Source organism: Coregonus lavaretus (genome assembly GCF_964263955.1).
Source record: "Coregonus lavaretus genome assembly, chromosome: 20".
NCBI classification, from domain to species: Eukaryota; Metazoa; Chordata; class Actinopteri; order Salmoniformes; family Salmonidae; genus Coregonus; species Coregonus lavaretus.
The window spans coordinates 43,922,913-43,940,170 of record NC_140007.1 but is presented as its reverse complement, the minus strand read 5'-3'; the positions used below and the strand labels follow the sequence as shown (position 1 = coordinate 43,940,170).

Below are 17,258 nucleotides of genomic sequence, written 5' to 3'. Positions count from 1 at the left end.
ACACACACACACGTGTGCTAACGTACCACAGGCAAGGACTGATGAACTGCAGACATACCTCTTTCACCAAGACATTTACCACTGGCGCCTCCTGTCAACAAACGCAATGTTACCGATGTGACTGTGTGCGTTTAAACTAATGGGTCGATCTGACAGTGCCATTCAGGGATAGTTGACCCAGGAGTTCTTCTGTTAGGGCCTCTCTCTGCATCTCCATAGCCATCTCTGACAGTGCCATTCAGGGATAGTTGACCCAGGAGTTATTCTGTTAGGGCCTCTCTCTGCATCTCCATAGCCATCTCTGACAGTGCCATTCAGGGATAGTTGACCCAGGAGTTCTTCTGTTAGGGCCTCTCTCTGCATCTCCATAGCCATCTCTGACAGTGCCATTCAGGGATAGTTGACCCAGGAGTCATTCTGTTAGGGCCTCTCTCTGCATCTCCATAGCCATCTCTGACAGTGCCATTCAGGGATAGTTGACCCAGGAGTTATTCTGTTAGGGCCTCTCTCTGCATCTCCATAGCCATCTCTGACAGTGCCATTCAGGGATAGTTGACCCAGGAGTTCTTCTGTTAGGGCCTCTCTCTGCATCTCCATAGCCATCTCTGACAGTGCCATTCAGGGATAGTTGACCCAGGAGTTCTTCTGTTAGGGCCTCTCTCTGCATCTCCATAGCCATCTCTGACAGTGCCATTCAGGGATAGTTGACCCAGGAGTTCTTCTGTTAGGGCCTCTCTCTGCATCTCCATAGCCATCTCTGACAGTGCCATTCAGGGATAGTTGACCCAGGAGTTCTTCTGTTAGGGCCTCTCTCTGCATCTCCATAGCCATCTCTGACAGTGCCATTCAGGGATAGTTGACCCAGGAGTCATTCTGTTAGGGCCTCTCTCTGCATCTCCATAGCCATCTCTGACAGTGCCATTCAGGGATAGTTGACCCAGGAGTTCTTCTGTTAGGGCCTCTCTCTGCATCTCCATAGCCATCTCTGACAGTGCCATTCAGGGATGGTTGACCCAGGAGTTCTTCTGTTAGGGCCTCTCTCTGCATCTCCATAGCCATCTCTGACAGTGCCATTCGGGGATAGTTGACCCAGGAGTTCTTCTGTTAGGGCCTCTCTCTGCATCTCCATAGCCATCTCTGACAGTGATCCATGAGAACAGCCATAATGTAAACAATATACTAGTCTCCACATTATCAATAAAACATAAGATACATAAATAATTGCATGTTTATTACAAAAGTAGCATAGTTTAATATTTTTTAAATTTAAACATTTAGATCAGTTAGACTGATACAATCCAACATTATGATTCATATGCAAACCATTGAAACATGTATGATTCCTCAATATAGTGCACTGCATTATACATTTTCATAAAATTTAGAAACAGTACATTACCAAAGAAAGAAACATATACCCATTACCTACAAATTATTCCAGTGTGTAGCCCTGACACAGAATAAAAGGGCTGAGGACAGTGTTGTACAGATCTTTACAATAATATTCTGCATTCTGATTAGAAAAACAATGTGAAATGCTTTATGCACACATTTTCTTTAATACTGGAGATATCTTGACACAGCAATATCTGAATCAACGCCCCAAAATAAGATCTCTAGCCATTCTCTAAGTGAGATGCTATTCAGACGTGACCCCAACAAGGGATAGCTAAACTCGGACAAAAGAGAAACAGTTGTGTTTAACGATTCAACAGTCCGATGTGGCGATCCAGTCATTTAGGAAGTGAGCCATATAATAACAGCCACGTCAGAGGTTCTGGCTCTTCGGCTAGTAGTTCCTCAGGTAGACTAGTCGAGTAGGCTGGAACTTCTCACGACATAAAGGGCAGTCCGTCTGTTGAGAGGAAGAAACCAATAGTAATGCACTGCATCTAGAGCTTATTTTCTCTGTTAGGCTATCTAGGTGGAACACTGACCCTCCCATAGGCTAGCTAGGTGGAACATTCACTCTGATAGGCTAGCTAGGCGGAACATTCACTCTGATAGGCTAGCTAGGTGGAACATTCACTCTGATAGGCTAGCTAGGCGGAACATTCACTCTGATAGGCTAGCTAGGCGGAACATTCACTCTGATAGGCTAGCTAGGCGGAACATTCACTCTGATAGGCTAGCTAGGCGGAACATTCACTCTGATAGGCTAGCTAGGCGGAACATTCACTCTGATAGGCTAGCTAGGCGGAACATTCACTCTGATAGGCTAGCTATGTGGAATATTATACCTCTCCAGTCCTGTCAGACCTACACAAGTGCCTACGGGGTAGAGGTCGTTTCTGGACTGTGCCACTGTTCTAGCAGTCAAACGGTACCCTTTATAGAGCGTAGCGTTTCACTCACATAATTCAATTGGACATAGAACAGTAGTCATTTAATGTATCTATGGTCTCACCTTGGTGTTGCACCACTCTGTGATGCACTCCCAGCAGAACAGATGGCCACACGGAGTGGAGGTCGAGTGCCTCCTCTCCTCCAGACACAGGTTACAGCGAGAGGTACGGGGTGAGTCAGTCTCTTCTACAGACTGGGACCTGGACACACACAATTACGGGTACATTTTAAAACGCATGCATATGTGAAATTCATATGCGTATCTCAATATTCACATTCAAAAAAATGCATGGGGGCATGTGTACATCAAGGAAATTACCAACTTGAGTTGAAAAACTTGAACTACGGCTTCGCAATTAAATAGTATCAATCTCAGAATTTGAATGTTTTCATAAACAGTGCTTCCCGGGGACCCAAAGGGGTCCCACCCACCCAACCTCAATGAGAGGCTTGATGGGCCCCCAGGACCAGGACCAAGAAAGGTATATGGACTCAAAGGCATATTGATAGATATGGTAGCAGATTTTCAGCGTGACCAAGCCAGCCAGTGTTCATTCTATTATTCCTACAGTGTCCTATTGCAGTGTACCTGGAGGTCAGGTTCCTGTGTTGTCTCCACTCCTGCCTGGCTCTCTGTCTCTGCCGGAGGTTGTTGAGTTGCAGGGCCAGCGTGAGGGCCAGCTGCAGCAGGGAGACCACGCCCAGGAGCCTGTAGCTGCTCCGGACGGCCCCGTCATCCCCCGTCACACCACGCACCCGTAGCTAACCAACCAGGGAAAGACAGAATGGTGAGAAATGCCATGCTGAAGCATACATTCCTAACACTGAGACATGGGTCATATTCATTAGGGCACACTGTAGCAAAACGTTTTGCAACGGAAAACAATAAAGTTCAGCTAGTAAGAAAACGGACTGAAACAGGGAGGGATTACCTGAACTTGTCCAAAAAGATATGTTTGTTTTTGTTTTACATTGCAAAAAGTTTTGCTACGGTACACTACTGAATAGGTTCTCACACAAATACCTACATAGCTGACTCCGGCCGTCCTCTTCCCCAGGTGGTAGAAGGCCCCGCTGATGTAAAACAGGGCCACGTGCACCCGGTGGAGGATGGAGAGTCCCTGCTGGAGGACCAACACGGCCGGCACGCACGCCCTCCTCTGGGGCTCTGTCAGCAGCCCCACCGCCCTCCGGACCCAGCCTCTCATCCAGGCTCCGGGGCTCCAGGGACTGGTCACTGCTGCTCTCCGGCCTCCCCCTCCCAGGCTTTCCTCCCCCGCCTCCAGCTCATTCTCCAGGCACACCAGCAGCTTGTCCAGTAGGTAAGGAAACAGGCTGTGGAGGAGCACCAGGGCTCCTCGTCTGACGCGCGACGGTACCCTGCGCAGGGTGGGGTCCACTTGGATGATACTGACATACTCCTCACCCAACGTCTGGTACCCTGGATGACACAGGGAGGGACAGCAAGGACGTGTGGTTAGGTGGCATTGTAGCATTAACAATGGATGCCCCTGGTCTGTCTTTGATGGCATGCCTGCCTGTCAGATTTGAACACAGTATGTTTGTTTACCTACCTGAGAATGTGGTTAAACCATAGTATGCAAGGTCTGACAGGAGTTGGATCTCTTTTCTCCAGTGCAGCCATCTCTTGGACCCTGTAGGAGTTAAGAAAAACGTAGCTAGCTAGCTACTGTAAGAATAATAGCTATTATAAAGCAGGATATAGCTTATGCATGCATAGCTCTTGAAAACCCTTCTCTGTATGTAGAGTTACATTTGCCCACGTTAGGCTTGTGTGAACTACAATTCCGACGATGTGTTTTAATGTTTAGAAACATCAATAATTATAAGTATTTTTCCATTACATATATTATAAAATCATTTAACAATAAGCAGAATCATTATGGGTTTAAAAGAGGATTAGTGACTACACCTGTCTATTATGTATGAAACATGATGAAACATTTTGTAATCCAGATGCATGACTGGACAACCACATTGTGACTGCAGTAATTAATGTACTATATAATTAGCATCAGGTGTGTATGTATATTATTTTTAAAGCAACTGTCTTTATCACGCCACCAATAGTCAGGCAAGAGGACGGGAAACGAAGCAGACATGGGCATAGACAGGAAAGAGGCTAGACAAAGAAACCATAGTGGCTCAAGGTCAAGGGAGGGTGGCTATTTGGATAAAGAGGGGGTTCCTATATGATATGAAAAGATGAAGCTGTATAAAAAGAGAGCTCCAAGTCTGGGACTGGCAGTTGCTCCGCGGATCAGCTCGGCTTGTTACTTTGTAATAAAGTATATTCTAAACTCACAAGCTCCAGTGTCTGAGAGATATATTTGAGAAGTATTTCTACGACATAATCATCGCCTACGAAACGGTTTTCTTAACATATCTTTCATGTCTGCAATAAATTAAATAAAATATACACTTACAGTAGCAGTTTTGCACAGATCCATACACTGTGTGTGCCTCCAGTTGAGGAACTACACTTCCTCCCCAGTTACGCTTACACCAGGTGTTCGGAGCAGGCTAGATAGCTACTGTAATTAGCACAGGTGGCCGCCTATGTCTTCCGTTAACAAGCGCAGTAACATGGAGATATGGCCATGTGGGAACATTAACCCTAACTTTATAAAGGTGTGTAGAATAGTAATTTTTATAAAATTGTTCTCGCTGATATGAAAAACACGTTCCTTATGTTTCCAAAACAGTACCGCAAACGTTCGCAACATTCAGACCGAGCGTCGGGGCTCTTTAACAAAAGTCCCCGGTAAAGAAGATTTACATTTTAGTTATTTAGCAGACGCTCTTATCCAGAGCGACTATAACGTCACTATCGTCAATAGGCGCTAAATAAGTTTACGTCTATGAATGGGGTAATGCATGCATAGCTATGTTCTACATTGTCATGTAGGCGATAGCTGTGTATCCTGCCTACTTGCCTGCAAGAGTCTGGAAAGCTTCATTCGTGTTGTTCCTGAGACAGTGTTGATAATATTCGTCCTTCTGACTTGAACGAATCAATTGTGGTTGGTTTGCTCCGACGAGAGGCATTGCTGGATGCTAGCTTAGCAAGGGCACGGGTCGTTGCTTAAATGTGAATGCACGACACTAGTTCGTTGAAAAATAAGTCGTCAGTCCATTTCTGCATAAAATGTCAGACTAAGACACTTTTCCGAACTTGTCACAGTTTTGGATAGTTATTTAAACTTTCACGTTGCCTACCTTGACAGCTCTGTTAGCTACTAGCTAGCTACCCGGAAACACATTTGAGTTGAGTGAAACAATGACAGCAAAATACACTTCTGCGGCCACAGCGCCGCACGGTGGTAGGAGTTCTCGCGTCTACATTCCTGTGTAATGCATAATTAGCGTAATAATTATTGTAACATAGCCTTGTGCACAGCACAACCATTTTTTGTATCCATAAATATATTGTAATTTCTGCACTGGTGTAACAGTTAGTGGACTTTCATACTGCAGGTGAACTTGTGAAATGTAATAACAATGACTTTTAGAACAATATTGGTACAGTGTGGTCACTAAATCTAGTAGTATTTATATTGATGGGTCTGCTACTAAAAGTAGCTGTAATGTATAATGCTTTATTTCATTGGGTTGCGAATGATTTAGGCTGTGTTGCGGAATACAGAATGCATAGAGATAGAAATGTTTTATTTCTATATGTGGAATATTTGTATCAAATTTGAACAGCACATTTGATTAGCTTAAATCCCAAGCTAATTGATGAGTATCTGAAATGTTCACCATTGTGGGACATTTTTTACACTCAGTTCATTGAATACATGGATTCATTTATGATTTGTACATATCCCTTATTTGTCTTTTTTTTTTTTGCTTGTTGAGAGACAATGCCCTCCCTAAGCTTTCACAGCCAGGGCACTTTTCATAACCAGATTGATAGTGCTCATTCATCCTGCCTGTTAGTAAATTGCAGAACCAGTTTCTTTGTCCCTTTAATTCAGTTTCCTGAACCAAGCTGAAGGTGTTCCACTAGGTGGTAAACACCTCTGTGCTGCAGTGCAGTGGGCAGATACCCTTCTGAGATACCCTCTCTCAATAAGGAGAGCTAGTACCAACCGTTGGACAGTATGAGAAGGGGAAAATAGTTAACTTACAGGCAGCTGCAGACAAGGAAGTGGACTGTGTGTTTAGAGTTAAGGAGGAGCTGCTGGAGTTTTCCCCTCCCCCGTAAAGTTATGAGATACTTGTGACTTACAGATGGAGGCGAGATGGTGCAGGGAGAGCGCACTGCTTGTTGAGAGCACAGGCTGGGACTAAACCACTGGAGTTCCACCGGGGGATTCTGAGGTGCCTGAGTAGCCTACAAGGGTAAGTCTGTCAGAATTCCACTGTTGGTCTTATCAGCTTGGAATTCACAGCACTTCATTCATTGGTTTGACTTGGCTACTGAACACTAACATTCCCCCACGCAACCAGATAAAGGACTAGTCTAAAACCTGTCCCACTTCAGTGTGGCCTCTTAGCCCATGGCTCCATGCCCATCAAAACCACACAGAATTCCAGCTTGTATCGAACTAAAGCTCTTTATGAGTGCATAGAGTAGTAGAACATCAGTGAATAGAGTTGTAGTGATCCCTTTGATGAGGTTTGGTGTTTGCTGTTGACTGCTGCGTGAGTCATTGATCTCTATTTGCAAAGCACAGGATCCTCAGGAGACCCCAGACAACACAATGAGGAAGGAAGCGCTGGAGCCAGCAGCACAACACCTGCCAAAGAGATAGAACAGCAGCTTGTTACATTAGTTTCCATAATGACTTCAGGTGACATCTGGTTAGGATGCATCCAGTCATTGAATTGCTTAACAGACACTTGGTATTGGTATTTTATTAGGATCCCCATTAGCTGTTGCAAAAGCAGCAGCTACTCTTCCTGGGGTCCACACAAAACATGAAACATGACATAATACAGAACATTAATAGACAAGAACAGCTCAAGGACAGAACTACATAATTTTTTTAAAAGGCACACGAAGCCTACATATCAATACATACACACAAACTATCTAGGTCAAATAGGGGAGAGGCGTTGTGCCGTGAGGTGTTGCTTTATCTGTTTGTTTTTTTTAAAACAGGTTTGCTGTTTATTTGAGCAATATGAGAAGGAACGGAGTTCCATGCAATAATGGCTCTATATAATACTGTACGCTTTCTTGAATTTGTTCTGAATTTGGGGACTGTGAAAAGACCCCTGGTGGCATGTCTGGCACACATATTAGGTCAGAGTAGCAGGTGTTGAGTAGTCTCTTTCTCACGGCGGCTGTGGCAGAGATGCAGTACTGACCTACTGGCTTTCTGTATCAGCCAGGCTGATTGTGATGTGTTTTACAGCAGCAATGTCTCAAAGTGTCATAAGGTGACTTGGCTATGCCAAGACAGACAGTCTTTCCTTAGGCAGTTCCAGTAGAACTTTGCCCCCTTCGGAAGGCTATATATATATATATATATATATTTTTTTTTTTTTAAAATATTTTAGTCATTTAGCAGACGCTCTTATCCAGAGCGACTTACAGTTAGTGAGTGAATACATTTTCACACTGGCCCCCCGTGGGACTCGAACCCACAACCCTGGCATTGCAAGCGCCATGCTCTACCAACTGAGCTACACATCACAGAGTGTGTGTGTGTCTGTGTCTCTCTCTGTGTGTGTGTGTGTGTGTGTGTGTGTGTGTGTGTGTGTGTGTGTCTGTGTGTCTCTGTGTGTGTCTCTGTGTGTGTGTCTGTGTGTGTGTCTGTGTCTGTGTGCATGGTTAAGGCTAGGATAAGGCTGTGGGAACATTCATAATTACAGTAGAAGTACTGTGAACTGCGGGAACAAAAACAAGTAGCAGTTTCTCGAACGGCATAATTGTAAAACATATTTCCATATAGAATGAAAATCACAGAAGGCTACAACATGATATACCATTTTACATGCATTAAAGACACTTGATGTCCATTTGATGATGCCAACGGAATATTAAACAATGGAGAAAAAAAACGCTATACCTTCATATGTAAGAAATATATTGCTGGACTGACCTTTTCTAGCCTGTAATTGCTATATTTTCCTCTAACAATGTATGATATTTTGCCACATGCATTCCTTTTAGAGTTTGCATGACCTTTCTAGCTACAGTACCCTGCACGGTAGGGCCGTCGTGCATGTCTGTTACTACAAATGTAAAGGAAAACAAAATCTGACTTGGAAAAAGGCCAAAGTTCCTTCTCAAACACACCACTAGCACACTGTGTTAACAGTTTGTGTGTTTGTGTGTGTGGTGTGGTGTGGTGTGTGTGTGTGGTGTGGTTTGTTTGTGTGTGTGTGTGTGTTGGTCCTCTGCTTAACTTAGCATAACAGATATGTATCAATCCATTGTGATTAATAGGCTACTCTCCTGATTTTTCTACTCATGAAATCAGAGCATAACTTACTCCTTCCCTGAAATAAAATCATTTTCTAAAATTATGAAGTAGTCGAATATTGTCTGCAATGAAGTCGCCTCAAAAGGACTCACTTAACAACTTCAACTAGGGAAGTATTCTTACCAGTAGCCTTGTTAAATTGGTTGAATTTCCATCTTGATCTAAATCTTTGTCACAGCTCATGACGATACAAACAGACTAGTTGTGTGTTGGAGCATGCTCACCGGCCCTCCCTTACCAAACCCCGTTCTTGCAACAGGGGGCTCAGACCAGTTGTGTGTTGGAGCATGCTCACCGGCCCTCCCTTACCAAACCCCGTTCTTGCAACAGGGGGCTCAGACCAGTTGTGTGTTGGAGCATGCTCACCGGCCCTCCCTTACCAAACCCCGTTCTTGCAACAGGGGGCTCAGACCAGTTGTGTGTTGGAGCATGCTCACCGGCTCAGACCAGTTGTGTGTTGGAGCAGGCTCACCGGCCCTCCCCTACCAAACCCCGTTCTTGCAACAGGGGGCTCAGACCAGTTGTGTGTTGGAGCATGCTCACCGGCTCAGACCAGTTGTGTGTTGGAGCAGGCTCACAGGCCCACCCTTACCAAACTCTGTTCTTTGCCCTTAAATGTCCTGTCTGAGTTGAGGCATCCCAGCGTGAAAACCCACTGTGGAGTGAGGATTGTGTGTTATAACTCCCGTTGGAGTGAGGAATGTGCGCTATTACTGCTCAGGTGAATGTGTGTGTCTGTGTGTGGTAGTGGTTTTACGGAGGTGTGTGTGACTGTGTGTGGTAGTGGTTTTACGGAGGTGTGTGTGACCGTGTGTGGTAGTGGTTTTACGGAGGTGTGTGTGACTGTGTGTGGTAGTGGTTTTACGGAGGTGTGTGTGACTGTGTGTGGTAGTGGTTTTACGGAGGTGTGTGTGGTAGTGGTTTTACGGAGGTGTGTGTGACCGTGTGTGGTAGTGGTTTTACGGAGGTGTGTGTGGTAGTGGTTTTACGGAGGTGTGTGTGGGGAGAAGACTTTTAAAGCTGTCCAAGTGGGGGATTTCACCGAACATCACACACTAAAACACACCAACATGGAGGCTAGACCTGTGTCCTAGTGTCGCTACTTTCCTCTGGGTAATGTAGTATTATAGTATCACCAGGGAAATCCGTGTTGTTGCCGGCTCAGAAGTTGACCAATGCAGCCGTTTTTTAAAATCTCAATATCAAATTATTTCTGGGTAACAATTAAGTACCTTACTGTGATTTCCTTTAAATTAAAATGGTCAAAAAGAAACCAAAATACTGTAGCTTTTTAGCAAAGAGCAATTTTTTATTTAGGACTGTCTGGGAGTGGTCTAAGCGAGGGGCCTAATTGGATGAGCCTAATGGGAGGGATATGTCACCTGAAAATTAGCTGTTATTGGCAGAGGTTTGAAACGCTCTTTGTTATTGGTCTATTAACTTCTACCGCCTGGTGATGTCACCAGGCAGGCCAAAACTCCATCCCACCAAAACAGGCAGTCTTTACAAACAGCTCTTATACTAAAAGAGCATTATCATAATTTTCACAGGATTATTCCAACCTCATAGTGTGGAAATATATATAAAACACAGGAAAATCATGTTTTTGACTGCACTGGGCCTTTAACTATCTAGCAGGGATCATCTGCTTATTGGTGAGATAATCTTCCCTGTATTCAGGTGTGTGTTGTGTGCTGAGACTCTCCCTACTGGTTTGTATAGCCAGGCACCATCCAAACAAGTCCAGTGGAAGTCAACTATTAGGACTGTACTGTATCATAACCCCAAACAGCCTTTAACAACAGCACTATTTGATTGGAAGAGCAGGTTAGAAATCCTTTGTGGAGTTTTTGCTGAGTTTGTTCAACGGGGTGTAGGTTTTCACCCCTTTGAAGTCTTTAGAGGGGATTTTCTGGCTGGCGCTGAAACTCAACACCTTATACCTGGGAGATGAGAGAGATGGAAAAACAACTATTTAACCTGCTGCAAAGAGGAGGGGGCACAACCGAACAGGATACTCCAATCCAAGTTCAGGGTTTTGGTTTCTCCTGTGAACAGACCCTCTTGTTGTTGTTGTTTTATACAGTAACCAGTTTTAAATGGTAGCACTGAGTCCTGTGTGTCGCTCCTCTGTGCTGTAGAGTCAGAGTTAGCCTGGCAACGCCTCGGGCTAAAGGGGGATGTGCTAGAAAACCATCAATCTGAGTAAACCTGTGTATTTAGTGAGGAAACACCCTTTCCACCGCTGTCATCTCCAAAGGTGGATGTTCCGTGTGCCAGGAAACAGCACTACTACCGGACTGCTTTATGTTCGCCGTGAGGCTGATGAGAAGACACTGGGTTCTGTGCATTTGTCATCATTAAGGGGCGAATCCTACCTTCCACTTAAGTCAAATTTTCACTTAGTCATGCATTGGTGTCAGCGGGAGACTTTAAGTGAACATTTTACTGGAAGTTGGGATTCGTCCCTTTCAGTTTAAAGACAGTGATTCCCGACTAATGGGTGTTACCCAACTGGTTGGTGGCAGCCAATGCCTCTTCGGTCACAGTTAAAGCTAGAATCCTTAATTGGAACAATAACAAAGCGAGGGCACCCCGCCCCTGTTTCGCTAAACAGCTAAGGGATGGGGCTGGAGAAATGTAACCACTCTCAAATTCATAGACAGAGCTATGGATGCAAGGACTGATCATCCATGAAATCAAATGTATAATTTTAACCATGGTTTGAGGCGAAACAGTGTTGGTTTACATTTAAAACAAGCTTATATTTTGGGTTCTGATGGAGGACGACAGTTGAACAAAGCTCATGAGTCATTTATAAGTTATATTATTGGGTATATCGTTAATTTATAAAATCCAAAAATTGATTTAGCGACTAAGGATTCTAGATTTAATTTAATTTTGTGCATTAGGAACATTTGAAAGAAAGGCTTTTTGCGGGGTCACAACACAGTGCCAAACAGTGATTGATTTACTGGTATAATGTATATCATCAACCTAACAACTCCTTGTCTCTGGGGGAACGTTTAGCGGCCTATGTTACTGTAACTTTTTGTTGTTCATTGTAAATGTAGAGATATGAATAATAATGCTAACGTATAACAATATCTAACAATGATATTAGATAATGTAACATCATGTACCCAATCTGGAGACACAGAAGCCTAAAGCCGTATCTAAATAGACCATATGAGCCTTAACTTGGACTCTAAAGAAACTCAGAATATGGATTTTCCCTCCGTATCAGCCTGTAGTGTTCAGTATCAGCCTGTAGTGTTCAGTATCAGCCTGTAGTGTTCAGTATCAGCCTGTAGTGTTCAGTATCAGCCTGTAGTGTTCAGTATCAGTCTGTAGTGTTCAGTATCAGCCTGTAGTGTTCAGTATCAGCCTGTAGTGTTCAGTATCAGCCTGTAGTGTTCAGTATCAGTCTGTAGTGTTCAGTATCAGCCTGTAGTGTTCAGTATCAGCCTGTAGTGTTCAGTATCAGCCTGTAGTGTTCAGTATCAGTCTGTAGTGTTCAGTATCAGCCTGTAGTGTTCAGTATCAGTCTGTAGTGTTCAGTATCAGCCTGTAGTGTTCAGTATCAGCCTGTAGTGATCAGTATCAGCCTGTAGTGTTCAGTATCAGTCTGTAGTGTTCAGTATCAGTCTGTAGTGTTCAGTATCAGCCTGTAGTGTTCAGTATCAGTCTGTAGTGTTCAGTATCAGCCTGTAGTGTTCAGTATCAGCCTGTAGTGTTCAGTATCAGCCTGTAGTGTTCAGTATCAGTCTGTCGTGTTCAGTATCAGCCTGTAGTGTTCAGTATCAGCCTGTAGTGTTCAGTATCAGCCTGTAGTGTTCAGTATCAGTCTGTAGTGTTCAGTATCAGTCTGTAGTGTTCGTATCAGCCTGTAGTGTTCAGTATCAGCCTGTAGTGTTCAGTATCAGCCTGTAGTGTTCAGTATCAGTCTGTAGTGTTCAGTATCAGTCTGTAGTGTTCAGTATCAGTCTGTAGTGTTCAGTATCAGCCTGTATTGTTCAGTATCAGTCTGTAGTGTTCAGTATCAGCCTGTAGAGTTCAGTATCAGTCTGTAGTGTTCAGTATCAGCCTGTAGTGTTCAGTATCAGCCTGTAGTGCTCAGTATCAGCCTGTAGTGTTCAGTATCAGTCTGTAGTGTTCAGTATCAGCCTGTAGTGTTCAGTATCAGCCTGTAGTGTTCAGTATCAGCCTGTAGTGTTCAGTATCAGCCTGTAGTGTTCAGTATCAGTCTGTAGTGTTCAGTATCAGTCTGTAGTGTTCAGTATCAGCCTGTATTGTTCAGTATCAGTCTGTAGTGTTCAGTATCAGCCTGTATTGTTCAGTATCAGTCTATAGTGTTCAGTATCAGCCTGTAGTGTTCAGTATCAGCCTGTAGTGTTCAGTATCAGTCTGTAGTGTTCAGTATCAGTCTGTAGTGTTCAGTATCAGCCTGTATTGTTCAGTATCAGCCTGTAGTGTTCCGTATCAGTCTGTAGTGTTCAGTATCAGTCTGTGGTGTTCAGTATCAGTCTGTAGTGTTCAGTATCAGTCTGTAGTGTTCAGTATCAGCCTGTAGTGTTCAGTATCAGTCTGTAGTGTTCAGTATCAGCCTGTAGTGTTCAGTATCAGTCTGTATGCTACCAGTGGAAGCCTGTATGGTACCAGTGGAAGCCTGTATGGTACCAGTGGAAGCCTGTATGGTACCAGTGGAAGCCTGTATGGTACCAGTGGAAGCCTGTATGGTACCAGTGGAAGCCTGTATGGTACCAGTGGAAGCCTGTATGGTACCAGTGAAAGCCTGTATGGTACCAGTGGAAGCCTGTATGGTACCAGTGGAAGCCTGTATGGTACCAGTGGAAGCCTGTATGGTACCAGTGGAAGCCTGTATGGTACCAGTGAAAGCCTGTATGGTACCAGTGGAAGCCTGTATGGTACCAGTGGAAGCCTGTATGGTACCAGTGGAAGCCTGTATGGTACCAGTGGAAGCCTGTATGGTACCGGTGGAAGCCTGTATGGTACCAGTGGAAGCCTGTATGGTACTAGACCCATTGTGTGTGTTCTGTAAGAGGAACAGTTTTAGTTGTTGGTAAAAGTGACAGAAAGAGCCCTTGTGTCGGCAGCCTTTGAGCACCAGCGTGTAACAGCTGTGTATCGGAGAACACACACACACACACACACACACACACACACACACACACACACACACACACACACACACACACACACACACGAATAACAGACGGTTATACCTGTAAGACAGCTTCCCTTGGTTTACCTCTCTCTGTCTCTAAGTGGAACCACATAGTCACAACAAGACACAACACAGTCCACAAAAGGAAGTATCCTGTTGTCGTGTAGCAGATGAGTTGTAACCAACATAGATTGTGCCAGAGACAGCCAAGGAGACAGATTGAGCTCTGACACTTCCGTCACTATGGTTGCGTCCCAATTGGCACCCCTGTTCCCTATGTAGCCCTGGCCAAAAGTAGTGAACTACATAGGGAATAGGGTGCCATTTGGGACGCACTCTTATCACATTATTCATACTGCCATTGTGGCCGCATCGTTTTAGTGAGGAGGCATGTCTTGGAGTTCTAGTCCACTGAGTGTTGCTATGGTTCCATCTCAATAACAGTGGGTGGGGCAACATGGAGCATCCCACTTGCCTTTCGTATACTAGGTCCTACTCACCATCCTCAAATGAATGGAGGCCACAGACAGACACGTTAATGTCTACAAAAAAAAGTATTATTTTGCCAGACGTACTGTTGCGTAGAAAAGGTAATCTCTGGTCAAATCTTTGGTGTCTGTGAGACAACGAGACTATAAGAATGTGTATTCCAAGTTCTTCAGAGCCTGATTAGAGAGAGAGAGAGAGAGAGAGAGAGAGAAAGAGAGAGAGAGAGAGAGAGAGAGAGAGAGAGAGAGAGAGAGAGAGAGAGAGAGAGAGAGAGAGAGAGAGAGAGAGAGAGAGAGAGAGAGAGAGAGAGAGAGAGAGAGAGAGAGAGAGAGAGAGAGAGAGAGAGAGAGAGAGAGAGAGACTCTACCATCCCATAGAAAGTTTTGTCATACTCTTGGCAAGAGCCTCTTCGTGGGTGGGGTGAGATGTATTTTCCCTTTCCCAACGCGCGCACACACACCTGGACTCAGGTAATTGTGTGTGTGCGCTGCTCGCACGTGTGAATGTATGTGTGTGGGGTGCTCACGCCTGTGTGTGTGCGAGCAAGCAAACGTGCCCGGGCCTGCACTCAAGTCAACCTCTGTTCAGTCTGACCGCCCTCCTAACAGTTCTGAACACGTCTCCTCAGCTCACTAGCCAACCGCTGAGTCTAACCACCACCCTCATTACACATTGTTCACTACACCTGGAAGCAGTAGTGTTACAACACCGTCTGTCCTGACAGACAGCACAGCACTGAGCAGCTTAAGGAAGGACTTTCTGGTAGAGGAGTAACAGTATCCACTGTAAGCCAGTGAACCCATGGTCTCCGTGGTTGGATTAGTTTGAGGAATGTGGCGCGGAAGCTAGCAAGGTAAAGGTTTGGGTAGGTAGCAGAGTCGAGAAGTTGTGTTGTGTTGGAATGGTTTGTTTGAATGGGCTGTTTGAATGGGCTGTTGGAATGGGCTGTTGGAATGGGCTGTTGGAATGGGCTGTTGGAATGGTTTGTTGGAATGGGCTGTTGGAATGGGCTGTTGGAATGGGCTGTTGGAATGGGCTGTTGGAATGGGCTGTTGGAATGGGCTGTTGGAATGGTTTGTTGGAATGGGCTGTTGGAATGGGCTGTTGGAATGGGCTGTTGGAATGGTTTGTTGGAATGGGCTGTTGGAATGGGCTGTTGGAATGGGCTGTTGGAATGGGCTGTTGGAATGGGCTGTTGGATTGGGCTGTTGTGTATTTGTGAATTAAGTTACTTCAGCTAGTATCAGCTCAGGTGATTAAGATTTGAGGCCTACAATATGAGATGTAGATATACAGCCAATACTACCTCAAATGTAATTGAAATCCAAACCAGGTTAACTAGATGGCTGGAACAGGTCAGCGTTTCTCATCATTAATCTTGTTCTGGAAGCAGCTCTGCAGAGTGGTCACTAGCTAGCACAGCCACAATGTCATAAAATCAGATTTTTAAACCTAACCTTGAACACACTGCTAACCCTAATGCCTAACCTTAAATTAAGACCAAAACGCTAATTTCTGTTTTCATTCATTTTTACAATAATGCCTTTGCAGCTGGCCTATCTAAGGGGAAATCACTCAATTCTGCCTCCAGGACAAGACTCATGACAATAAACGTCAACTTGCATGGCTGTATCAGAAACCCAAACCAGGTTAGAGAGAGAGAGATGGCTGTAACAAAAACCCAAACCAGGTTAGAGACAGAGATGGCTGTAACAGAAACCCAAACCAGGTTAGACAGAGAGATGGCTGTAACAGAAACCAAAACCAGGTTAGAGAGCGAGATGGCTGTAACAGAAACCCAAACCAGGTTAGAGACAGAGAGATGGCTGTAACCGAAACCCAAACCAGGTTAGAGAGAGAGATGGCTGTAACAGAAACCCAAACCAGGTTAGAGAGAGAGATGGCTGCAACAGAAACCCAAACCAGGTTAGAGAGAGAGATGGCTGTAACAGAAACCCAAACCAGGTTAGAGAGAGAGAGAGAGATGGCTGTAACAGAAACCCAAACCAGGTTAGAGACAGAGAGATGGCTGTAACAGAAACCCAAACCAGGTTAGAGACAGAGATGTCTGTAACAGAAACCCAAACCAGGTTAGAGAGAGAGATGGCTGTAACAGAAACCCAAACCAGGTTAGAGAGAGAGAGAGATGGCTGTGTTCCTAATGTTTGGTATACTCAGTGTATCTAACGACATAAATAATTTAATTTTAAAGGCTGGTGGAACCGTTCTAGGAAGAACCTATAGATGATAAAATGTTTATTGGTAGAACCCTTCATAGGGGGTTCTAGGTAGAAACATATACAGGTGGTTCTTTGAAGAACCCTACACCAAAAACTCATTCTTTTTATCCTCTCTCTGTTTCATTCCATCTGAACATCTGAATCCCTCCAGCCTGTTAGGACAGTCTCTTTCTCTCTTTCTACCTCTCTCTCTCTATGTCTGTCTGTCTGTCTATTAATGTAATATATCTATCCTTTGATGATCATCCAGATATTTATCAAAATAACCTATGACGTATTTTGCAGTTAGCTTTAATAGAATTTGCTTCCATGTGTAGGTCTTCTGTTTGGCCCATTCTACTCACATGATGTGTCCTGAATAACTTGAAAGCTTTATGCCACAACGCTAAATTAGGTTTGCGGCATGGCATATGATTTAAATTTACAAGCTCATTTTCGAAGGGGGTCTTTTCCAAAAGGAGCTCCGTGTGCTCCCTGAACAGTCTGAACTGGTATTCACAGTGGCTCCATGAGCAGTCTGAACTGGTATTCACA

The 17,258-nt window shown here is 44.4% G+C and overlaps 1 protein-coding gene across 1 annotated transcript; it reads right to left on the bottom strand.

Annotated features, from left to right (window-relative positions):
- Window positions 1–1,211: 1,211 nt before the first annotated feature.
- On the bottom strand, window positions 1,212–5,641 carry pex10 (peroxisomal biogenesis factor 10). The gene is made up of 6 exons (XM_084184144.1): window positions 5,304–5,641; window positions 3,921–4,001; window positions 3,375–3,787; window positions 2,936–3,108; window positions 2,408–2,546; window positions 1,212–1,855 (listed from the first exon to the last, which is right to left on the bottom strand). The coding sequence occupies exons 1-6, from the start codon at window positions 5,413–5,415 to the stop codon at window positions 1,790–1,792; spliced, it is 984 nt and encodes a 327-aa protein (XP_084040270.1). The 5' UTR covers window positions 5,416–5,641; the 3' UTR covers window positions 1,212–1,789.
- Window positions 5,642–17,258: the final 11,617 nt, after the last annotated feature.